The sequence below is a fragment of the Muscardinus avellanarius genome (genome assembly GCF_963383645.1).
Source record: "Muscardinus avellanarius genome assembly, chromosome: 1".
Lineage (NCBI taxonomy): Eukaryota > Metazoa > Chordata > Mammalia > Rodentia > Gliridae > Muscardinus > Muscardinus avellanarius.
The window spans coordinates 54,505,318-54,531,354 of NC_137786.1; the positions used below are offsets into that span (position 1 = coordinate 54,505,318).

Here is a 26,037-nt window from a genome sequence, read left to right on the forward strand (position 1 = left end):
CTCACTGGCTTAAGAGACCCTGTTTCCAAAAATATATAAAAAATAGGTCTGGGAGTGTAGCCTGGAAGTAGAAGGGTTTCCAGGAACCCCAGTACCATAAATTAAAAAAAAAAAGGATTGAGCAATGCCTTTCATAATGTTATAAAACTGTAAATTTTATTTTTTACAAAATATGGTCTCCATTACAATCATAAAGAATATTATACTGAGTGTGGTGGTGCACACCTGTAATCGGAGTACCTAGGAGACAAAGACAAGAGGGCTGCAGGTTTGAGATCAACCTTAGCAAATTAGTAAGACTCTCATTAACCTAGCAAGACCCAGTTTCCAAAATAAAAAACAAAAAGGGCTGGGGGTATATCTCAGAGTTAGAATACCCCTGAGCTCAATCCCCAGTACCACATCCGTAAATACATACATACATAAATTGAAGGATGATATATTAGAAAAACAGTGGAAGAATTAAAATAAACAACTAAATATTTGAGTGCTAAATTTTTGTGTGTTTGCTTGCTTGCTTGCTTGCTTGCTTGCTTGCTTGCTTGCTTGCTTGCTTGTTGTGGTACTGGGAATGGAACCCAGGGGCATTTTGCCTCTGAGATACACCCTTAGACCTCTCTATTTTTTGTTTTAAAACAGGAGCTTGCTAGGTTGCTGAGAATCTCCCTGTATTGCTAAGGCTGTCCTTGAACCTATGACCCTCCTATCTCAGCCTCCCTAGTACTAGGATTACAGGCATATTCCACCATGCCCAACTGAGTCCTAGTTTTTAAGAAATTTGTATGTAGTTGTACTTATAATCTAAATTTTGTTAAATATAAAATTAGCCAGGCGTGATGTCACACACCTATAATCCAAGTACTTGGGAGACTGAGACAGGAGGATTACAGGTTCAAGGCCAGCCTCAGCAATTTAGTGAGACTGTCAGCAATATAGTAAGATTGTGTTTCAAAATAAAAATAAAATAGGGAGGGGAGTGTAGCTCAGAGATAGAATGTCGCTGGGTTCAATCCCCAGTATCACAAAAAATTTATTTCTATGTTCACTTTTACTAACCAATATAAAAACCCAATCAAACCTTTTCATAATTTACTGAGGGCTTTTTTTTTTTTGCATTTTAAGTGGATTCACTGAAATGGCCTTATTCTAGTACCAACTGTGCTTAACCAAGAAAGACCTCCTCTCAACAAAAGCCTAAGAGATTTCTTTAAAACTCAATAAGAAAGTATGAAGAATGAAGCCGGGCGTGGTGTCGCACGCTTGTAATCCCCACGCTTGGGAGGCGGAGACAGGAGGATCACGCAGGTTCGAAGCCAGCTGCACTGGCTTAAGAGACCCTGTTTCCAAATAAAAAGTATAAAAAATAGGTCTGGGAGTGTAGCCCAGAGGTAGAAGGGTTTCCAGGAACCCCGGTACCACCAAAAAAAAAAAAAAAAAAATGAAGAATTAACAGATTCAGCTGAAAAAAAAAATTTCAAAAATACATGAACACTTGAAAAAAAAGAAAATGGAGAATATGGAGAAGAAACAAAGTGAGTCTGTGTTCTCTGTGCACTAATTCAAAAGGCAACCTGCTCCAGGTTGCAGTGCATCTCCTTGCTGGTGAACTCTGCATTCTGCTCAAGTCTCCCTTTGAAACGAGTACAGCTACACAGAGCAAACTGTCAGAAACTGTTTAAAATGCAATTGCTCTTACACACTGCAACACTCCTAATAATGTCACGTACAATTGGACTAACTGGTGTGTACTAAGATGAGCGCTCGGAAAGGCTGGGAAATCTTTCTGAACTACACCAAAGCCCGTGTTCTTTCCACTCTGGAAAGAACTGTGCTGTGCTATATGCACGATTTCTCTTCATTTTTCCCATCTTTAGGCCAATATCCTCCTGACTTCTCACCTCTAGCCTTGCTCTTCTCTGAGTCTCCTTATAGCTGCCTATATTCTTTTCAAAACACATATCTGACTGTGTCATTCCTCCTGCTTAAACCCCTTTTATGGGTTTCTAGCATATTTAGGATAAATAAATTCGTAAGTAGGGTTTATGAGCCTTTCTGTTAGACTTTTCTTCTCTCTCCAGTGTCATCTCTCACCACCTCTCCCCTCAATCAGGAACCACACCTCTACCCCTCCAGCCCACATTCTACTACCCAGGTCCTGAACCATCCATTCTGGAATGTGACACTCTCTCTATGGCTCAGGACCATTGCAAATGCTGTTTCTTCTGTCTGGAACACTCTAGTAACAGTCCCCTCTACTTTCGCCCAGCTAACCTTCTCTCTTCTCTTAGATCTCAGCTGAGAAGAAACTTCTTTCCTAAAGCTTTCCTTCACCTCTGGAGTCTAGATTTCTTTTCCCTGTTGTGTATTTCTGTAATTTCCCAATTCAGTGCTATCACTACCTTTGAAAACTACCTTAAGACTCCTTAAGTCTTACTCAGGTGTCTAGATTCCTGCTACTAGCAAGAAGATATCAAGCTAACCAAAGAGTATACAGAGTACTATGAAAGACCTGTACATAAAAGTTGTAACCAATACCTGGTAAATAAGGTATTTTTCCTCTCACAGAAAAAAAAATCAAATTTTACCATATATATATATATATATATATATATATATATATTTTTTTTTTTTTTTTTTTTTTTGGTGGTGGTACTGGGGTTCCTGGAAGCCCTTCTACCTCTATCTCTAGGCTACACTCCCACACCTATCTTATATTTTTTTTTATTTGGAAACAGGGTCTCTTAAAGCCAGCACGTCTGGCTTCGAACCTGTGCGATCCTCCTGTCTCTGCCTCCCAAGCGCGGGGATTACAAGCGTGCGCCACCACGCCCGGCCCCACCTTTATATTTTAAAATCTTCTCAAAGAGCTTCCAGATTGACTTAAAACTACTGGTATCTGACAATACTTAAGAGGGGCTCTGAGCATAATAATTCTAATCACTCAAAATCCCATTACTTCTATTATTAACCTTAATATACTTTCCAGAAGAAAAAGAAAGCAACAATATAATACGATATGGTTTTCAAAACCTACACACTCACCCAAAACCCCACAATGAGAGTGATCATAGAGATGTCGTTGTTGAAGCGTAGACTTTTTGTAAATAACATGAGGATGGCCATTTTCATAACTAAAATGCTTGGAATCTTCTGTGGTATTTTTTAAAGGCTCAATAAAATACTCTTCATCTTCTGTAGCAATAATACCATGCTGAAAGAAAAAAACAATATTACCAAGGAGCATCACCTTAAATATTAGTTATCATTACTACCAATAGTAAAAATAAATTGATACTTCTCCAAAAAGGCTAAAACACTTTTTTTTAATAGTACTGGAGATTGTTGCACTCAGGGTTGCTCTACCACTAACTTATATTCCCAGTGCTTTTTATTTTTTATTTTGAGACAGGGTCTCACTAAACTGTCCAATCTGGCCTTGAATTTTCAATCCTCTGCCTCAACCTTCTAAGAAACTGGGGTTACAGGCATATATTGCCATGCCTGGTTTATAGTGCATGTCAACTAAAAATATAGTATATTATATAAGAAATTATACACATTTACCTATTCTTTTTAAAAGGATGTTTAAATAGCTCTACTTGCTATACACTGTACTAAGTATATAATATACATTATTTCCACCAATATTCCCAAGTCTGTGAAGTTGAAGAGACCTTCATGTATGTGTGTGTGTGTGTGTGTATACACACACACACACACACACACACACACACACACACATATATATATATTTTTTTAACTCCATCTTCTGTGTTTAGGTATATCTTTGTGATTAGGTTTTGGCCAATAAAAAATGGGCAAAGGGTTATATATCACCGTGAGGCCCAGCCTCTGAACGTCCCCAGTGGAGCTCTCCACTCTTCTAATGCCAATGGAATGAAAAGCACTCCAAACCTCAGGGAGGTAGAAGCCAAAAGAGAAGGAACCTGGGTCCAAGTCACCTCTTGGAAAACTGTCTGATGTAAACATTTATATAAAGGAAAAGTAAACTTCTATTGTTATAACTACTGACATCCTGAGGTTAGTTATACCAACCAATTAATATGTCCTTAGCTATTATACATCCCATACATCCCCATTTTGCAGATGAAGTAACGAGCTTAGAGGTCAAGAATTTGCCAAATGCTAAATACAAGAAAGAAAGGAAGCTGAGATTCAAACAAAGCTCTCCTGTTATTCACAGTATTATATCACCTTGTATCCAGGGACTTAGCCCAGTCCTACTCCGCTGTCATACCATCTCATTAAAAGCTTCTTTAGCTGGGCATTGGCACATGCCTGTAATCCCAGTATTTGGGAGGCTGAGACAGGAAAATCACAAGATCAAGGCAATGTAGCAAGGTCCTCAGCAGCTTAGTGAGACCTTGTATCAAAATAAAAAAAATAAATCCGGATGTGTTATTACATGCTTGTAATTCCAGTATTTGGTAGGCTGAGACAGGAAAATCACAAGTTCAAGGTAACGTAGCAAGGTCCTCAGCAACTTAGTGAGACCCTGTATCAAAATAAAAAATAAATCCGGACATGTTATTACATGCTTGTAATCCCAGTACTTGGGAGGCTGAGACAGGAGGATCGCAGGCTTGCGGCCAACCTCACCTATTTAGTGAGGCCCTGTTTTAAAATAAAGAATAAAAATGGGGCTTGGGGTCGCGCATAGTGGCACATGCTTGTAACCCCAGCATTTGGAGGTGGAGACCAGAGGATCGAGGTTTGTGGACACCCTCAGCTACTTAGCGAGGCCCTTCTCAACTCATTGAAACTGTTTCAAAAATAAAAAGGACTAAAAACTAGGGCTGGGGGTGTAGCTCAGGGATACAATACCTCTGGGTTCCATCCCAAGTACTGCAAAAAAAATGAAATAAAATAAAATAGTAATAATAATAATAATAATAATAATAATAAGGCTTGGGTGTATCTTGGAGGTAGAATGTTCCTAGTTTCAATCACCAGTACTACAGAAATAAATAAATAAATAAAATAAAATAGAACTGGGAGTGTAGCTCAGAGGTAGAACACCCCTGGGGTTTAGATCCCAGGACCACAAAATAAATAAATAAAAAGTTTCTCTAGCCCAAATCTGAGCTCCAACAGAGCTTATCGGATATCATTTCTTTTCAATCAGTGTCACATTGCTTTTTCACAAATCAAATCTTGAAGTTTTAATACTTTTTAATTGCATTTTTCATCTTTCCAACTAAACTTTCAACTTTCTTCACGCAAAAGAATTATGTCTTATATTTCTTTGGATCAGTTACAACACTAGAAGGTGTCTCATATGTAATTGGTTTAAATAAAGTTTTTGGATGAAAATTAGTAAGATGATAAAAGTTATTTGCATCAAGAATAAGAACTTCCACTCTTGTCTAACAGTATTTTCCTAAGAATGGCACATGCCAGGATAGCTCTTAATCCAACTATTTCACCCTGTAACACCGGATAAAACACAAACCCTCTAGGCTTATTTCCTCAGCTGGAAAAATGAAAGGGTTGATCTAAATTAGTGGTTTTAAAACAGCACTCTGGGAGCCCTGGGGGTTCCATGAAAGTACCCTCAGGGGATTGTCCCAGACAACAAAGAAGACCTACATGGCTTGGATTCCTGGGCTTAGAATCAGCTGTGCTTTTATTAATCTGTATATTAAAAGTTTCCACACAACATTTCATATGAGTAAAAGGTTTTGCTGCTTTAAAAAAAAAGTTGAAAATTCTAGTCAGGATAATCTCTAAGATCCCTTTGAGTTCTAAAGTTCTATGATTCTGCTTAGAGAAATGCATGTTAAGTACATTCTTGAAAAAAAGAGAAGACATAATCTAACTTCTAGTGGTCTAACTTATAGATGAAGTTGGCAGTCACATGAGACCCACATGCAGTAATTTGAGGAGAACACACATACATACTCCCTGACTATTTCATATTATTTTCACCACTGTTTTTTTTTCCCGTTTATGAATAAGTCTATATTAAATGTAAATACTAAGCCAGGCATGGTGACACATACTGTAACCCCAGTACTTAGGAGGCTGAGACAAGGTTGAATGCCAGCCTTAGAAACTTAGTGGGGCCCTCAGCAACTTAGTGAGACCTTTTTTCAAAATAGAAAAAAAATAAAATAGGGCTGGGGTGTAGCTCAGAGGTAGAATGCCACTTGATTCAATCCCCAGTACCACACAATACACACACACACACACACACACAGAGTAAACACTGGCAGGAATAACATAATATGCCATCAACAAACTCTAATACCTGAGCATGAATTACTTTACCAGGTAGATTACCAACATATAAGAAAACTTCACTCAGTTCCTGCACAAATGCATAAAAATGGACAAATTTCTATGTCAGTTTTGAGCAGAGGACAGTATTGGAAATAGAGTCTAAGTCCATAAAGACGAGGACATTGCAGTCACACTAGTTTAAGGCCAAAAGGTCCACAGACAAAAAAAATCAAGTTGCAGCCGGGTGTGGTGGCACAGGCTTGTAATCCCCGCGCTTAGGAGGCTGAGACAGGAGGATCGCATGGGTTCGAAGCCAGCCTCGGCTACTTAGTGAGGCTTTCGGCAACTTAGCAAGACCCTGTTTCCAAATAAAATATTAAAAAAAAAAAAAAGGTCTGGGAGTATAGCCTGGAGGTAGAAAGCCTCTGGGTTCCACCCCTAGCACCACCAAAAAAAACAATGGAGTTGCTGGGGGAAAATGGAGTCTGAAGCCTGCTAAGTAAACAAAACCTGTAAATTAAATAAAGGAAAGACTCTGAAAGGGCAATCCAGAGATCTTATGTGTCAGGTATTCTGTAAAATGTTGACACATTATATCATATAATCATGAGAGCTCGTTAAATCAGCCCCACTTTATATATGAGAAACAGATAAAGAGAAAAGTTAAATAACAGACTCATTTGATTGACTTCAGAGCCTAGATTCTTAACTACTATAACTACAGTTCCTTTATCCTCTAAAGATTGTTTCTGATTTTATTTATTCATTCACCAAATATGCTTTGAGTGCCTATCATATGACCAAGAGTGTGCTAGCTGGTAGGAATGCAACAATGAACCAAAGTTTTGGAACTATCTTAAGGATAATGGAAGAGGCTAAAGAAAGTAATTAGTTAATTAAATAAATAAATGATATATCAGGTAATGGAAAGTGAAAAGAAGGTAGGAAAAGCAGTAAGGAGACAGACAATAACCCAACATGAGGCAATTATACAGACTATTTAGGTGAGATGGGGACATCCTTTTTAATAAGCTGATATTTGAATAGAAACCTGCAAGGTAGAGAAATTGAGATCAAATTTCATTCTTCTACATATAGATATTGTTTTCCCAGCACCATATGCTGAAAAGGCTATCTCTTTCCAGCATATTTTTGGATTCTTTGTCAAAATCAACTGGATATAAGTGTGAAGTTTTATTTCTGTATCTTCTGTTTTATTCTATTGGTGTCTGTGTCTATTTTTGTGCCAATACCATACTGTTTTTATTACTATAGCTCCCCGGTATAATTTTTTTTTTTTTTTTTTTGCAGGTTTGGGGATGGAACCCAGGGGCATTTGACCTCCAAGCTACACCCCCTGCCCTATTTTTTATTCTTTATTTTGAAACAGGGTCTGAGTTGCAGAGGGCCTCACTAAGTAGCTGAGGCTGCCCACGAACCGCAAACCTCCAGTCTCAGCCTCCTGAATGCTAGGATTACAAGCGTGCGCCACCACGCCCGGCTCCCAGTATAATTTTAAATCAGGTATTATGATGTATGGTTCTTGTTGCTCAAATTGCTTTGGTTCTTCTGGGTCTCTTGTTTTTCCATATAAAGTTCAGGACTTTCTTTCTAGCCCTGTGAAGAACAAGATTGGTATTTTGATAGGGATTGCACTAATCTGTAGGTTGTTTTTATTATCCTTCAAGAGTAAACTCAAGGTAGATCTAAGGCCTAAGAATTAGACTAGAAACTTTGAAATTACTAGAAGAAAACATAGGGCCAACTGTCCAACTTATAAGTACTGATAGAGACTTCCTCAATTAAATTTCCAAAGCTCAGGGAAATAAAACTAAGGATCAATATATATGGTGACATCAAATTAAAAACTTTTGCATATAAAAGAAACAATCAAGAGTTTGAAGAGATAGCCTCCAGAAAGGGAGAAAAGTTTTGCAAGCTACTCCTCTGATAGAGGACTAATATTGATAACATATAAAGAACTAAAAATATTCAATTCTAATAAATCAAATAACCCAAAATCAAAAATTAGCAATTGAATAGACACTTCTCAAAGAGGAAATACAAATGGCCAATAAATATGTGAATATATGTTCAACATCATTAACACTCAGGGAAATGTAAATTAAAATACACTGAGAGTCCATCTAACTCATTAGAATGGCAATCATCAGGAATATAAACAATAATAAATGCTGACAAGGATGTGGGGAAACCCTTATATACTGTTGGTGGGATTGTAAATTAGTACATCCATTATGAAGATCACTATGGAGGTTCCTCAAAAGACTATAAATGGACCCTTAAATGACCCAGCCATACAAATATTCAGTATCTTTCCAAAAGAATTAAAGTCAGCATACTATAGTGATCTGTGCATATCCATGTTTATAGCAGCACAATTCATAATAACCAAGCTATGTACAGAACCTAGGTGTCCATCAACAGATGAATGTGGTATATACACACACAATGAAATCTTACTCAACCACAAAAATAAAATTATGTCATTTGCAGAAAAATGGATGGAATTAGAGAATATGATGATGAGATTAGCCAATCTCAGAAAGTTAAGGGATGTAAGTTTTCTCTCATTTGTAGAAGCTAGAGAGAAAATAGGAAACAAAAAGGATTTTAAATAAATGAGGAGAGAAACCAGTAAAATAGTGTAAAGGGATTGGAAGCGGGAAATGGTGAGGGGGGAAAAGAGAGCCATTTCCAAACAATTTTCTACTTTCTCAAAACAAAATGAAACACCAGCTTCAAACCTCAAGCTGTAATCTTCTCCTAGTCTCCTAGCTGTGCAATCTACTTAACCCAAGTTGTTCCCCTCATTCCTTAGCTTTTAACTTCTAGATCACTATCACTCTCTGCAATGCCATTCCTGAAAGAACTATTGATTTCAATCTTCTTACATCATGGGTTCTTAAATTCTGTTATGTGTGTGCACATGTGCTCTGAATCCCTTTGGAAGTCTAAGAGTGAAACCTAAGGACCCCTTCTTAGAATAATATATTAAAGAGAGGAAAATAGAATTATAAATAAAATCAACTATAGTGAAACACAATTATAAATATTTTTAAATATAACATATATATATATATATATATTTTTTTTTTTTTTTTGTGGTACTGAGGTTGCTGAAAACCCTTCTACCTCCGGGCTACACTCCTAGACCTATTTTTTATATTCTTATTTGGAAACAGGGTCTCCTAAACCAGTGAGGCAGGCTTCGAACCTGTGCAATCCTCCTGTCTCCACCTCCCAAGCGCAGGGATTACAAGTGTGCACCACCATGCCCGGCCTATACTTGTATTTTAAAATGTAACATATATAGTTTTTGTAATATTTTTGTGGGGGAGGGGTGCTGGGGATTGGACACAGGGGCATTCTACCTCTGAGCTACACCCCCAGATCTTTTTTTAAATTTTTATTTGAAAACAGAGTCTCACTATGTTGCTGAGGCTGGCCTTGAATCTGTGATCCTTCTGTTTTAGCCTCCCAACTACTGGGATTATTAGGCATGTGCCACCACACCCAGCCTTTTTGTAACATTTTAAGAAGATATTCAGTGGCTCTAATAACTATAATAATTTCACAGTACTGATGAACAATTATGGCTTCAAAAATATACAAAAACAATCCCAGCATTCAGGAGGCTGAGACTGGAGGGTTGAGGTTTGTGGACAGCCTCAGCTACTTAGTGAGGCCCTTTGCAACTCAGTGAGACCCGGTTTCAAAAATAAGAAGACTTTAAAATAATAGGACTGGGTGTGTAGCTCAGAGGTACAATGCCCCTGGGTTCCATAAAAAAAAAAAAATTATTAAGGCTCCTACAGGAGATTTTGAGTCAGGTGTCAAAAAAAAAATATACAAAAACTGTAACATGATATGAATATATTTGATTTGTATTGAGTGTTAAGTCACAGGTACTATTATATTTGTCTATTACCTACATTTTATAATTGTGGAAAATTTAAATTTCAATTAAGAGTTAGTAAAAAAAAAAAAAGCTGGAATATTTCCCCATTGAAGTTCACAACCCCCTTGAATTCCATTCAGCAGCCAGGTTAAGGACTATGAATATAGATGGTCTCTTAAATCCCTCCACTCCCAATTCCCTGATCTGTCTTTCAAATATCCTGTCTTTCATCTTACCTTAGGCACTCATGCCTATCTATAGTCAGGCCCTAGACATAGCATTATCAGTATATACACCCTTCCATGATCTCTTTTTCAAGTCTCCCATTCTTTTCTTTCCAGCACTATCCTTCTAATATCCCAGCACCAAGAAATAATTGTTTTATCCTCATCAGGACACACAATTAATTGATCCCGCATAGCTTCACTTCCTTCCTAAACCGGCTTCAATTCCATTGTTCCTGTATCACTTGAGTGAATTCAATTCACTTGGATACACCATAACCCTAATGAAATTAAACTTGGCTGGGCCCGCACCTTTACAGCTTTATTTAGTCAGAGAAAAACAAACCAACATACTGACTAGCTACACCTTAAGTTCATCACCATTAATTGCAGTTGTTCCCTAATACTCCATGGCGATGACGCTAGGTTTCTCTAGTTCATTCAGTGGTCCACTCTCTTGAGTAAATATCTGATGCACTCTCCTCTCTTCTTAATCCTTTAAGCCCTCATTCTTCCAACTCTTTTCTATAGACAACACTGCACTGCCTCCTACAAGCACAGTACCGCCTGTCTGCATCTATGTCCATCTAATCTATTTTTCTCTTGTTAATGTCAATGAACTGTCTGTCCTCCTAGCTAAGGAAAAGCATCCACTTGTGCAGGTGATTCCACCCCTTCTTACCCACCAGGAACTTCACTCCAGCAATTTCCCCTCTCTCTACATAATCATTCCCATCTTTATCAAAACAAACTTCCTCTGCTCCCACTCCTACCTGCAGTTAATGACCACTTCTTGATTTCTCAAAAGTCCTTAAAATAGCTAAATAATCTTTTAGAACATGTAATTTTTTTTCTCCCACTCCTTCTCAAACCTACTCCAGACAGGTTACAAATGGTGTTAACAAAAGGGAAAAAGAACTTGAAGAAAGTCTTAATGAGGATGAAGAATAGATGGGTAGCAATCTGCCATCTGTTTAATATTGTGTGTGTGTGTGTGTGTGTGTGTGTGTGTGTGTGTGTGTGTGTGTGTTACTGGGAGTGGAACCCAGGGGCTTTTCTACCTCCAGCTATACTCCCAAACCTATTATATATTTTATTTGGAAACAGGGTCTCACAAGTTGCTGAGAGCCTCACTCAGTAGCTGAGGCTGGTTTCCAATCTGTGTGATCTCCTGTCTCAGCCTCAAAAGCACTGGGATTACAAGCATGTGCCAACACACCCAGTTATCTCCTTAATATTTTTTTTTAAAGATTCTATTTTCAACTTTATCCTGATTTTTTTTTTCAGGTCTGGGGATAGAACCCAGGGGCATTCGACCTCCGAGCTACACCCCCTGCCCTATTTTTGATTCTTTATTTTGAAACAGGGTCTCACTAAGTTGTAGAGGGCCTCACTAAGTAGCTAAGGCTGTCCAAAAAATGCAATCCTCCTGTCTCAGCCTCCCGAATGCTGGGATTACAAGCGTGCGCCACCACGCCCAGCTTATCCTCAAATTTGACTTATGAAACAGCATTGCTCACAACTTCGTAAAAAAAAAAAAAACCTTGTATTAATGACTCTCAAGTTACTTTTCATCAGACTGATTTTTTTTTCTAAATTTCAGAGCTACATTTCCCAAATGTCACTGTGTGGTTCAGAGTCTATCTTTCCCATTTTCAGGCCACAGTCTTTGAATAGGCCTTCCTTATCTCCTACATGTTCTGATACATCTCCAGTCACCCCTCTTCTCTCAAAACCCACAGCGGAATTAGTTTTGTTTTTCTAAATCTCAGTTTGGCTCCTTTAATCACCCTGTTAAGATTAGCAATGGCAGCCGGGCGTGGTGCGCACACTTGTAATCCCAGCGTTCGGGAGGCTGAGACCAGAGGATCGAGGTTCACGGACAGCCTCAGCTACTTAGTGAGGCCCTCTGCAATTCAGTGAGACCCGGTTTCAAAATAAAGAATAAAAAATAGGGGAGGGGGTGTAGCCCAGCGGTTGAATGCCCCTGGGTTTCATCCTAAGACCCGCAAAAAAAAAAAAAGTTAGCAATGGCATAGTTAATATTAATGCCAAACATAAATGAGTTATTCAGTGACTAGAGAACAGAATTTTCCCATAATTAATGGCAAGTGTTATTTTAATATATGAAAATTTTGGAACCCATTTTTTTATTTAAAAATAAACCTTTTATATATAAAGTCCTAACATTACTTACAGAGAAAGAAATTAGCAATAAAATATACTCAATATATATATACATATATATATATTTATCAGAATTAAATCCATATCTTAAAATATAATCATATTGGCTCATTTTACTTAAATGGACAAATTATTTGTATATGCCTATAGTGACATTTTCTCTGTTATATAGTTCTTAGTAGTTCTTTTTTCTTTCTTTCTTTTTTCTTCTTTTACACTGGGGATTGAACCCAAGAATATTTTACCTCTGCCATTCCTCTCTCTCTCTCTCTCTCTCTCTCTCTCTCTCTCTCTCTCTCTCTCTCTCCATATATATATATATATATATTATATTTTTTTTTAAACAGAGTTTTACTAAGTTACTAAAGATTACACTAAGTTTCTGTTGCTAACCTTGAAACTGCTATCCTCTTGTTTCAGCATCCCAAGTACTGAGATTACAGGTGTGGGCCATCATGCTCAGCTACAAGTCCTTTCAACCTTTTCAAATTTAAAACTTATTTAAACTTGACTCTAATTATATAGTAATTTTATATTAAAGTATAAGTAAGAATGTAGGTGTGATATAGGAAGGAACAAAATGGTTTCTGAAAAGATGACTTAACATAAAAAGGGTGGTATTCTTTTATACCAATAAAGCTTTAATGGAACATCTACATTAGCCTGAAGAGGGCAAAAGCAGAAGTGGGAGCAGGAGAGTATGCTTTGATCTGCAACCACTGGTTAAGTCAACTCCGACTTGTACCACTAGACTAGAATGGACTCGAATATCTGGCATAAATCCTGTACTCTTGAATCCATTTTCTATGTAAAATAAAATTGTCATTGGTCTTTATATATGTTGGGAAAAATTACTTCATAGACATTGGTATAAATTATTTTCCTTGAAGAACTTATAGCCATCAGTAGGTCACAAATAAATTTTAATTTATAGTATCAATCAAAGATAAATATTATAGGAAGAAACCTAGCAAGGTAATCAGTATTGTGATTCCTAACACCTTGAACCCTTCACCAATAATTAGGTTTTCTTATACATAAAATATATCTCATTTGAACAAAAAAATAAACTAGTCTAAAAAGAAATCTGAATTCTCATTCATTCCTCTACTACTAATAGTTTAAAGGCTGTTATTTTAAAAGTCAATACAAAACGTTATTAAAAGGATGATCAAAACTAAAGGCAAGGCCAGGCATGGTGGCGCACGCTTGTAATCCTTGCGCTTGGGAGGTGGAGACAAGAGGATCGCACAGGTTCAAAGCCAGATGCGCTGGCTTAAGAGACCCTGTTTCCAAATAAAAAATATAAAATAGGTGTGGGAGTGTAGCCCGGAGGTAGAAGAGTTTCCAGGAACCCCAGTACCACCACCAAAAAAAAAAAAAAAAAAAAAAAACTAAAGGCAACAGAAATAATGAACAATTTTAGAATATTGTCTTTCCTTAAACCACACACACACACACACACACACACACACACACACACACACACACACTGTAAGGAAAGACATTTACATTGCTTATATCAGAAATTTAAAATTACATCTACTTACCAACCCAATACAGTTGCTTAAAGCCACTTTAGTTGTACTGCGTTGATCTTGCAAGTATCCTGTGTAATGACAGTTGTCTAAAAAATCATGTTTCCATTGGGGTCCCTCTTTTCCCCAGTATTCTACTGTAAAATGTCTGGACACAAAGTTTGTATTGAGAGTCAAGTTTAGGTGAAAGTGCTTGCCATAAGCTGAAAGTTTAAAAAATAACTTAGATGCTGCCTGCTGTGGGTCAATAGGGTCCATACTCCGTCTTCTCCTTGAGTGTTTGTCATTTTTCACAGTAAAGCTGAGGAAAGCTCCATTTTGATCAACCCTTATTGGAATAGTTAGCTGGTAGTGTTCAAGATAAGTCAGGAATTCCTCTTTGTAATCACAAGGCAGAAAATAAAAAAAAAAACACATGAAAGAGAAGAAAACTTAACAGAACAAAAAACAGCAATATAAACAACTATGTTAGTTAAAACTATGCATCATCGTATGTGAAGTTTGGACCCAAAATGTTATATTAAACAAAAATGAAAGCGCAACACTTTAAAATCTAAAAACTTTAATTATTTCATTTTTTAAACAATATTATTTTAAAATTATTTGTGAAGGACTAGTTTCCTTTTCTAAATTTAATTTTAAAAACACAGACTTTAAGAGCTAAATTCTTCAGGAAGTATGAAAATCTTACATGTAAATATAAAACAATGAAAAGTATACATATATTAAAGAATATTTTAGCTTACATATACCTATATTTGAAAGTTTTCCGAAAGAATTTATATAGAATTTCTGTAGCCTTGTAGAAATTCTTATTTTTAAAAAAACACATTAGTGGGAGTATAAAATACTATATTCACTTTGAAAAACAGTCTGAGAGTTCCTAAAAATGTTAATCATGGAGTTACCATATGATCCAGCAATTCTACACCCAGGTATATACACAAGAGAAGTAAAAAACACACATTCACATTAAATCTATGTGTAAATGTTCATACCAGCATTATTCATAATAGTCAAAAAGTGGAACTAACTCTACTTTCTATCATCAATGAATAGATAAATAGAATATGATATATTCACAATGGAATATAATTCTGCAATAAAAAGAAAGCAGTACTGATAGATGCAATGACACAGGAATGAACTTTCATTCTAACACTACAGAAACATTATGCTAAGTAAAAGGACACAATTACAAAAGTCTATATATCATATGATTCCATTCATATGATATATCCCAAATAGGCAAATCTCTAAAAAGAGAAGTTTGGAGGTTTAGGTTGCCTACAATCTGGGAGAGGGATAGTTTGGAGAGAATTTGGGAGTAACTGCTCAGGGATATAGGTTTTCTTTTTAGAGTGATGAAAATGTTCTAAAATTGATTTTGGAGATGTTTGTACAACTCTGAAAATACTAAAAAAAACATTAAATTGTATACTTTAAGTGGGTGAATTATAAGAGCTGTACACTACATTTCTATAAAACTGTTAAAAATCAATAGAATCGCTAAAAACTTTGAAGGCTTATTAAACATACTTTCCTTACTTAGATGCACTCTCTTACCCATCTACTTTCCTCCTACTTTTCCTCTACTCATCCTATCCTCCTTCAGCTAGTTTTACCACTAAAGGAACACAAATGCCTACCCACTGCTTCACAGTCTATACCTAGAGTTCATCCCACAAATATGAACTCCCATGAAACAATAACCAAGTAGGAATAAATTGAAAGACATTATTTTTATCAGTTTTTAAAAATAAGGGTTCATACTAAATGCTACTGCTTGGTTGATCTACACTGAAAACCATACTCTTTACATGTGGACTTTTAGAACATGCAGCATAAGTGATAAGTCTTAAAAATCTGATTCATAAGCACCAAAAAAAATGATTGTAGAAAAACTCAAAAGATATATTTCTCAATAATTCCCTAAGAAATGGACTGGTCCATGGGGGGAAAAATTGCCATTTATTCCTGGGACCATCTTTGTTAAGACCATTTCTCTGATACAAAGTTCAATTCAATAGTTTATTCTTAAATTGGGGAAAGTATAAAAGTATTTTTTCATGAAGGGTCCTTTTTTTTTTTTTTTTTTTTTTTTTGCGAGTCTGGGGATAAAACCCAGGGGCATTTGACCTCTGAGCTACACCCCCTGGGCTGTTTTTTATTCTTATTTTGAAACAGGGTCTCACTAAGTTGCAGAGAGCCTCACTTAGTAGCTGAGGCTGTCCACGAACCGCGATCCTCTGGTCTCAGCCTCCCAAATGCTGGGATTACAAGCGTGCGCCACCACGCCCAGCTTCCATGAAGGGTCCATTTTAAAAGAATCCTGTATCAGAATTTATCTGGTGTCTTCCTCTTCCATAGTATAAACCCTTGGATTCTCTTTGAAAATGACTTTGCCTGTGAACCCTAGGAATGAATGAGCCCATTAAAATTTAGAATTCAGATGAAGAACCTCGAGGTCTGTCATTTCCAAGAAAGACTAGTCAACTCTAAAATCCACTGGATGTTAAATGATCTTAGTAAGACAAGTTAAATAGACTTTCAGAGCCTCTAACATTCATAAAACAAGCACTGAAATGATGTAATAGGCTTCCATTCCTATAACTGCATATTCCCAAAAAAGCATTCACCCAAATAAATATTCAGAATCTTTTTTTTATCTAATTATTAGCAATACTTCTGCCAAGTTTCAAAAGCATGAATCTTACCTTGAGAACTATATGAAAGTCTGTGGTCACTATGAAATTCTGAGGAAGCCATGATGAGGCTTAAAATCCAAGTTAACGTTTTCCACAAAATTTCCATAATTTAGAGAACTAGGTGATTTTTTTTGGAGGGCTACCTGTGTGCTAGAGAGTCAATACCATGCCAAAATCGAAGCATAACAATTTTATTTCTTTAAAACTTTTTGAAAATTAGTTATCAGATGTTCCACTGTTTAACAGGTACTTTTTCCAACAGCCTGTACTTTCTTCTGTATCTGGATTCATTTTCTCAATCCGAAATCAAAGAAAGATGGTGATAAGTTTTCCAGAAGCAAAGCATTAGGCTAATTAGTTACTGAAATATGGCCATTTTTTGACCTAGAAAAACAAAAAAAATAAGTTAATTGAAAAATATTCTGAATAGATAGTCCTACTGTATATTACTCAATGCTTGTCAAAGGACATAATTATAAAATAACTTAATATGGTTAAATTAGATCATTGTCATTCTTTATAGCCTAAATAAACATTCACAAGTTAAATAAACTTTTAGAGCCTCTAACATATCTAAGCCCAGATAATACCACAGTTATATAAGAAATTTTAAGAGAATCATAATTCACTTTTAAAATCTTTGAGGATAACCATGGATAAGTGCAGTGAGCTAACCTCCTTTTGATAAAATAAAAAGACAGACTAACTTCATAACCAAGTTTATTATATGTACCTGACAAAAAGAGATTGCTGTGTTTCTTTTTAGGACACCTACCTCCCCCCCCACACAAAGCAGATCTACAAATACACTCAGTATAACAAAGAAAACTTCTAAAAAGTTGAACCATATTTACTGTAATTCTTAACTTGATCTGGAAGTCTTATGTGACTCATAAGGCAACTTGAATGAGGCAATTTCAACTTTCTAAAATTTAGCTGAAGCCAGGCATGGTGGCACATACTTGTAATCCCAGTACTTGGAAGACTGAGACAGGATGGATCACAGATTTATGGCCAGCCTTAGCAGACATGTGAGGCCCTCTGCAACTTAATGAGATCTTGTTTCAAAATAAAAAATAAAATAAAATAGGGCTGGGAGTATAACTCAGAGGCAGAATACCTCTGGGCTCAATACTCAGTACTACAAAAAAATTTACATTTAAAAAGTAACTGAAAAAATGTAATTTAAAAAAAAACTTTTAACACTTAATTTCAGGTATCACAGAGATCTAAACTCTGTTCTCAGGTATTTTACTTTTGGCTAAAACCCTCACTCAGAATCCATGTATACACATTTTATTCAGAAATCTAGCACATCTGTCTACCTGATTTTTCAAAATAAGGTACATTAGGAGAGGAAAATAACAAAGAGATTAAAAAATTATCTCACTATCAACAAAACAGTGACAAAAAAGTACAGAAAACTAAAAGTAGTTTTAGAACCCCAAAGTTTGGAGTGGAGGCAAACCATCCTTATGTAATTCAGTAGTTCCTATTGTCTATGTAACTGTTATAGCTCAACATCTGATTTGCATAACACTAAGCTTGATAAGTTGTTAGAAATATTTTTATCCAAAATCCATAATATATGATATTATAATAAATACTTATTACATATTTGTTGGTTTAAAAAGATGAGTGAATGAATGGACAAAAATAATAATGACTAAAATGAAATTACTTTAAGCTCAGAAGAGAATGTTTAAAGTTAGCTGGAAAATTAACTTATGTGGAACACTTTATCCTCATGATGCTATAAATATTGGTTATTACAACATATAAAACAGCCATTGTCATTTGAAATTCCTGACACCTGTTTCTACAAGTTGTTAAACTGCTAAAACTTGGAAAAACTAATTCAGTAATCAACAAATATTATCCGGCTATATTTAAAAGATGATGTTATAACAACAGGATAGAGAAAGGATTAGGGGATACATAAAAGATTAAGACAAATCCTTGCCCTTGAAGAGCTCATAATCTAAATAATAGAAAAATCCAAAGCAGACTGATAAATGCCATCATGAAGTTATGAAAAGAAGATCAGATGAGGGAGAGGACTTCTAGGTCAGAGAAGGATGGATCAAGGTAAGCTTGTGGAAAAGTAGTATTTGAGATAGGTTCTGGAAAGGAACAAAATTTCACAAGTCATACTGCTGGAGGTGATCATTACAAACATAATGTCCAGATAACTAGAGGAAGAAAGGTGGAAATAGTTATACTGTTAATAATAAAAGAAATAGTAAATTTGGTTCCTGTGCATAAGACTAACAAGTCATCTCTGGAAGGATAGTTTAAGGTCAGGTTCAAAATAATCGATTTAAAATGTGGTATTACTAAATTTAAAACAAAATAGAATAAAATGTGGATTACTTCTTTTAGTGTTCACTCACAATAATTTTGTGACATAGCTATTATTGCCCCTGTGGCAGGGCAGACTCTGATGGCCTCAACCATTCTGCCTCCTGATATCCATGCCCTGGTCTAATCCTCCCATCTTGAGTACTTTAATTCTAATGAAGAGAATACATCAACATTGAGGGCATGTCACTTCCATGATTACAATATAAAAACTACAGCTTCTATCTTGGTAACATGCTCTTTTTATTAGCTTAGAAGAGGCAAGCTGCTGTATAAAGGCCCACAAAAAAAGAACTAAGAACGGCCTCCAGATATCACCACCAAGGAAATGAAGTCGAAGGTCCACTAGCATGCAAGAATCTGAGTCTTGCCCAGGATTATGTGACCTTAGAAGTAGAATCTTGCCCATGATTATGTGAGCTTAGAAGTAGGGCCTCCTGTAGAGACCCCAGTCCTTGCCAACTCTTTGATGGCAGCCTCATGAGAAGCCCTGAAGCAAAAGACATAGCTAAGCCATGCCTGGACTCCTGACCCATAGACACTGTGAACTTAGTTTGTGGTAATTTGTCATCCAGCAATTGATGACTAACATAGGCACCAAATTACAGATAAAAATCTCATAGCCAGAAAACAGGAGAACCCAGATTGCAACACAAGGCTCTCTGGCTCTAATGTCTAATTTCTGTATTAGATCAAATTTTCAGTTTGAAGCACTCTAACTTAAACATTCAATAGTAGTTGTATAAATCAATGTCATAAGATATTCATAAATGGTTATCAGTTAATTAATGTGAGTAGTTTTTAGCAGTCTCACATGTGACAATTATTTCATCTGAAAATAATTCTACAGTGATTAAAGCAAGGCATCAGGCACTCTATATGCTTTTACAAGCAGGTAAAAATGCACAAAAATTTAGGTCACACTATTATTCAATAACAGTAATAAAAATATAGTTACCTTGGTATTCAGCCTACTTATGTACAGTTTTCACACTTAAATCTAACCATGAAATATTAAAGTGTAATTGCTTCATGAACAACATTCATTCTTAGCATTTTAATTTTTTTTCAAATCACCTAAACTCTAGGTTTCTAGTAATAATAGCTGGCATTAAGTGAACCCCTCATATACTTTAAATTGTAATCTTCCTTTAAAGAGAAATATATATTTAACACATGATAATTTTCTAGTAGTGGTGATAAACTTGTATGGAGTCATTCAACCTTTTGTCTTGTTTTTCTGGGCACTGAAACTATGGACAAACTTGTAGTATAGTTGGCTGGATTTAGGAGACAACTGTTTTTCCCCTTGAGAAATGTCCTGCTTTTCACAGTTTATAATTTTCACTTTTACTAACACTGTACAGTAAACACCTAAGTTAACTGAGCCACTAGCATTAAGAGAAAAAATTATATATAACTATTTGGCCAGAAGTATACCACCATGACTCAAGGATTTTCAGTAAAAGTAGTATTGTTGCATAGTAGAAATAACAGGAGCTCTGTAATTAAGTGAATCAGAGTTAAGGTCTTGGTTCCATCACTAGCTACACTATCTAGTACATGGGCACTCAATAAATATGAGGGCTCTTCCTTCATCCTCACTTTCTCCCTCATTCCACACTTTCTTTCAAGCTTCTAGTGGTCAGTGCATGAACTTCACAATCTATATTAGTGCTTAGTGGGCTAGAGCTCAACTAAAATCACAGCTGGCATATCTAACCACTCTTAGTCATCTACACAATAAAAGTGAATGGGTGAACCTACTTTCTGACACCTACTGGGGAGGTTAATCTATACACCAGAACAGACAGTTCCATTCTTCTCCTTCCCTCCAAAATGTGAAATAGTTGGATATGACGATAGAGTCAACCAACTGGATTGTATTGTCTTTTAAAGAAAACAGCAAAAAAAAGTAAGTCATGACAGTTACACTAATAACTTTTAATTTTGGAAACAAAATCAAATATTCTATATTACTTTGATTTCACATATGCTTTTTTCATAATGTAAATGCAACAACTAACAAAATGAAGGAATCATTTCCCTGCTTCTATGGATCAAAACTGCATTAACTAAGCAAAAATAGATCAGATAACTTGCACTCCAACGGTCCCCTCAGTGGTCTGTCCTGGTTGAAGGGCATTACTTGACATTTCCCTCTATTATCTTTACTCCCCAGTTATGTGATCTGGAAGTAACTAAGGTAATATTTTCCTCTCATGAACTATTATTATGGAAATAGAGAACATGCATAACATCCTTCTTGACATCTTTCATCCATCTTAACTCTGTTTATTTTAGAGCTGATTTGGTTTTTGAAGGACCAACAATACCATGTGCCCTTTGGGTATTGAATTTTTATATGGAAAATTAACTTCTTACTCATATCCCACTTATTCTATGGACAAATATTTGTCACCTACTGTATGCTAAGGACTCCACAATATTCTATGTGTAACGGTTTTCAGATCATTATAAACTTTGGAGATTCCTGTCCAAGGAAAGGTGTCATTAAACACATCCATTACTCAAAACTTACAAAAGCAAAAATACAAAACCAAATGTACCAAAATCTATCCCTAAGTTACATATAGCCTCAAATTCCCCCCCCCAGACAACAAGGTAAATATGTTATCTACATTATGACTCTTTTCCTGAAAAGCAGAAACAATGCCTTTTTTCTTCTGAGGTTAGCTCAACATGTTGATAATCAACTTTGTCATTTGGTAGAACTAAGGGAGCTATCCAAATTTTCCCATCCCCCAAAATAATTCCAAATATGCTCCTTAATATGCTAACTCTCTTTATTCTGTCACTAACAACATAAAGAGGACAAGATTTGGTATAGAAGCCTATCCTTGACCACTAGTAGCTACTAGTGATTGCTAAGGAAACGAAGAGGAAATGGTAAGAATAGACAAGAGTACGAATTATATTCTGACAGGTATTACATCAGACATGAGAAGTAATTACAATACTTCAGGTATTGAGGTTAGAGGGTTTTCCTCTTGGGAAATAATCAAAACATAAATATCAATACCACTACAGAGATTTCATTTGCTGCCACTTATGACAAATGAATGACTTTGATTTGATTGAAATCAATTTATTTGCTTCTATATGCTAGTCTTCAAAAATCCAAAACACAAATATCACATTCAAGCACTAAACTAATATAAACCAGCCGGTAGCTACCACTTTTGTGAAACAGAAAAACAATGATCTCCAAAATAAATTTTCTTATTTTCCTTCCACTACACTAGTTTTATGTTACACTTCTTTCCATGTCATAAATTCTGCAAAGCGCTGCCATTTCCACATCTAAAAGTTTTAGTCTGACCAACAGAAGCTTAAAAAAAAGAAAGAAAAAGTCCAAAACATCTGAAAATAAAAGAATATTTTGAAAACTACACTCAGTGTATTTTTTTTTTAAGTTCCAAGCAATGGTTCAGTTTCCCTTTGCCTCCCTCTGCTCTGCACACCCTACCCTAACTCCCCCCCCCCATTCCACTTCATCCAGACAGAGGGTAACAGTCTGAGCTGCCCTGGTTGAGTTGATCCTAAAGTTAACATTCAGCAGCCCATTTCCAGACAGCAGCGCTAAATCTATTTGGATAAAACGCGTGTGACCCAGACAGTTGGCATTTGGCCCAAACGCGTTGCACCGGCAGCTCAAATAAAAACAAGAGTAAGAAACTCACTCTCTTGTTCCTTCTCAGTGCGCTTTCTCACTCTCTTGCTCTCTTTCCTTCTAGTACAAAAGAAGAAATTTTCAGACAGAAATTGTAACACACTATCAGAAAGAAGCTTTCTAAAATCTCCCAGGACCCTTGCTTCCCTTCCCCAAATCCTGAACTTTGGTCCCATACACATGTATACAGACATACCCCGATAAACAAGGCTCCAGAGGGTTATGAGTCTAGCATGTCCCAAGTGGCCAAAAGTAAATCAAAAACACACGCTTCCATCTCTTTGATTAGCCTATTAAGAGCTTAACATATCCTAGAGCATCGGAGCTACAGCTAGCACATTATTGCTACCCTCTGAGCCCAGGCATGAAATATGCACTTGTCTGAATACACTGACATAAAGCTATAAAATGCAGGCTTTTCTTAGAGAAAACTGGAAATCAATTTAAAACACACACACACACAAACACACACACACACACACACATCATTATTACTTTCTCAACCACTATTTGGCTATTAGTTAAAAGACCACAATAAACATTATCAAGCCCACTTCACAAAACATGTATGTTCATATAACATATTTTGCATGATAAAATATTTGCAAATCCCAGAATTCTACAACCACCAACAAGTCTAGAGTTAAAAAGACTTCTATCTGTAAAATGAGTTCAGTCAAGCTCACTCCTTACCATAAAACACACACACACACACACACACACACACACACACACACACACAGAAAGAGAGAGAGACTGAGAGAGGGAAGTTTTCTAAGAGTTATTCGGAAGACAAGCAAAGCACAAGTTTTTTTAAAAAAAAAAAAAGCTTTCATTGAATATTGTGAAGTCTTCCTTACCGTTTTCATCTTCAAATTCTGATAAAAAGTAAGTTTCAAACAATAGAGATTGCACTGGTCGACTCACGTACTCCCTCTCCTCCCTAACTCCCCCCCCCCCCTTGCTAAGCCACACCAGCCAGTTATTCTGCAGCCAGAATAAAACCCTATAGTCTGGCTAACCCGGGCTTTAGAGAACAGACTTTCCGATTTGGCAGAAAAAGAGATGCCTTCAGTACATCCAGGCTATCAACCTGAGATGTGCCTTTGCAACTCCCCCCCTTTCTCTCCACCCCCCAAAAAAGGAAAGGAAAAAGAAAGAAAGCAAGAAAGAAAGAAAAGGGGAGACGACTTGTTGGGGGTGGAAGTGGTGCCCTCTCTTCCTGGCCAGCTTAGTGCCTTTGCTATGCAAATAACATGTGCAGAGCATCAAAAGGTATCAGGAGAAAAGAAGACAAGAGGAGCAGGAAGGGCAGCAAGTTTTGTTGAAGTAGCCCTAGATCTCACTACCGGCCCCCAGCCAACTTGAATTGCAGAAGAAAATTTTGGCAGCTTTTCCTCAGAGGCAGAGCACACTGACGTCAGTCTGCAGATGTGCCTGGGCTGCGTCGGGTGCGGGTGCGCATGTGTCCTGGGTCGTCACGTGGAGGGGGAGGGGAGGGAGAGGTACAATCGGGGTAACCAACTACCAGCCATTCAGAAGGGCTTATACAATGTCAACTTTTCCACCCTGTGAATGAGAGAGACTCTGGCCCCTCTCACCTCTCTCCCCTAACCCACTCCGCCTCTTTTCCTCCCCTTTTAGAAATTCTAGCCTGGTTTGTTATTAGTGTTTCTTGGGGGGGGGGGGGGAAGGGAGAGAATGAGTGACTTTAGATGAGCTGATGTCCCTGTTACAAATCTTCAGTGTCTTTCTCTCTCTATCTGCTTTTTTTAAAAAAAATTCTACGCTACAAATGTTAAAAGTTGCACATCAATACCGCCTTTGACGAAACTTATTTACAGCAAACTTTAGATCAGCAGAGCAGGCAGATTCCAAGGCTCAGCAGCAGCTCCATGTGTGCAAAACGCCCTTGTGTTTTATATATACTTACCAAAAAAGCAAGGTAAACTAAATTAAGACCTGCACATTTTCGATCTGATTATCGGCTTCAGGTTATGTAGGGCTTTAAAAGAAAAAAAAAAAAAGTGAGAAGGAGGGAGGTGGGGGAGACGCTTGCATTATTTCCAGATGAGGGTGGACTGGATGGTGTTTTAAAGTACAACCATCTACAAGTGAGGTGGACTTTTTAAAGTCAGTACATTGAATGAAAGTTCAATAACTGCCCAAATAAAAATAAGCCGGAGACCAGTCCTTCCTCCCCCCTCAAAAAAAAGTAAGAAAAAAAAACAGGAACCCTGCTGCGATCTCAAGATAAACAAACAAAAACCTCAAAACTGGTTCTTCAAGCTCCCAATTTCGCCTCCCCCCTTCAGCCCCTGCACACCAGCTGCCAGTCCAGCCTTTAAGGGTAAAATACCGCGACAATGCAGCACTTTCACTTTCATTTGCTGGGAGAGAGCCATTGGCATTCAACGGTGAAGAAAATGCCCAATATATTTTTTTTCATGTCCTCAGGAAGCAAACAAAGTCTGGCACACAAATCGGAAACAGGAAAAAACGTGAAAATAGCTCAGGACAAACGCTGCCTTTCAGCGCTGTGATCTGCTGCATCATTTATCCGTCTCCACCGCGGAGTGCAGGGTGTGAGCTGCCCAGGAGTGTCCAAGGTTGGGGGGAGGGGAAACTGACCCCTTGAAAGCCCTTGTTGACCGCCAAGTCAATTCTGATCGCCAGAACCAGAAAAGGGCATTGGACCCAAGGAAAGGGGATCGGGAGGAGGACCTCTCCAAATACCAGCTCTTAAATTTCTAGCTTCTGTTAACATTATTGCCCATTTGATTTTTCCCCCCTTCCTAGGCCGGAGGTAGTAGGTGTAATTCTGGTGAATCCATGAATAGTTGGCTAAAAGAAGGCATGAATCAGACTGAGAACGTCCAAGAAGACAGTTGTTCCAGTAATTTCAATGCTTCTTAAAGGGTTGAAAGGGGAAAGCATCTGTCCACTGAGTTGATAGTCTTCATCTTGACCTTAATCAGTTGTACCTGGCTAAATGCCACTTACAACGTGGTGATCTATTTTGTAGGCAACATATCCCACACACTTTTAAATAAAGATAATTCGTGTGCATACGAGTGTGTGTAAAATAAAACTCAACAATGATTGTAAACACCAAAAAAAGAAGAGTGGGCAGAGCTGTTTTACATAAAATCACCTCTAA

General features: G+C 36.9%; 1 protein-coding gene across 1 annotated transcript in view; it reads right to left on the bottom strand.

Annotated features, from left to right (window-relative positions):
• The window catches only part of ADAMTS6 (ADAM metallopeptidase with thrombospondin type 1 motif 6), a gene marked incomplete at both ends in the record, with an annotated part of 308,213 nt that extends 291,285 nt beyond the window's left edge, over positions 1–16,928 (bottom strand). The window contains 3 exons of the mRNA XM_080703170.1: positions 3,043–3,211; positions 14,127–14,491; positions 16,832–16,928. Coding sequence (XP_080559296.1) covers positions 3,043–3,211; positions 14,127–14,491; positions 16,832–16,928 — 631 coding nt within the window. The remainder of the gene's footprint in view (positions 1–3,042; positions 3,212–14,126; positions 14,492–16,831) is intronic.
• Between the last annotated feature and the right edge of the window lie 9,109 nt (positions 16,929–26,037).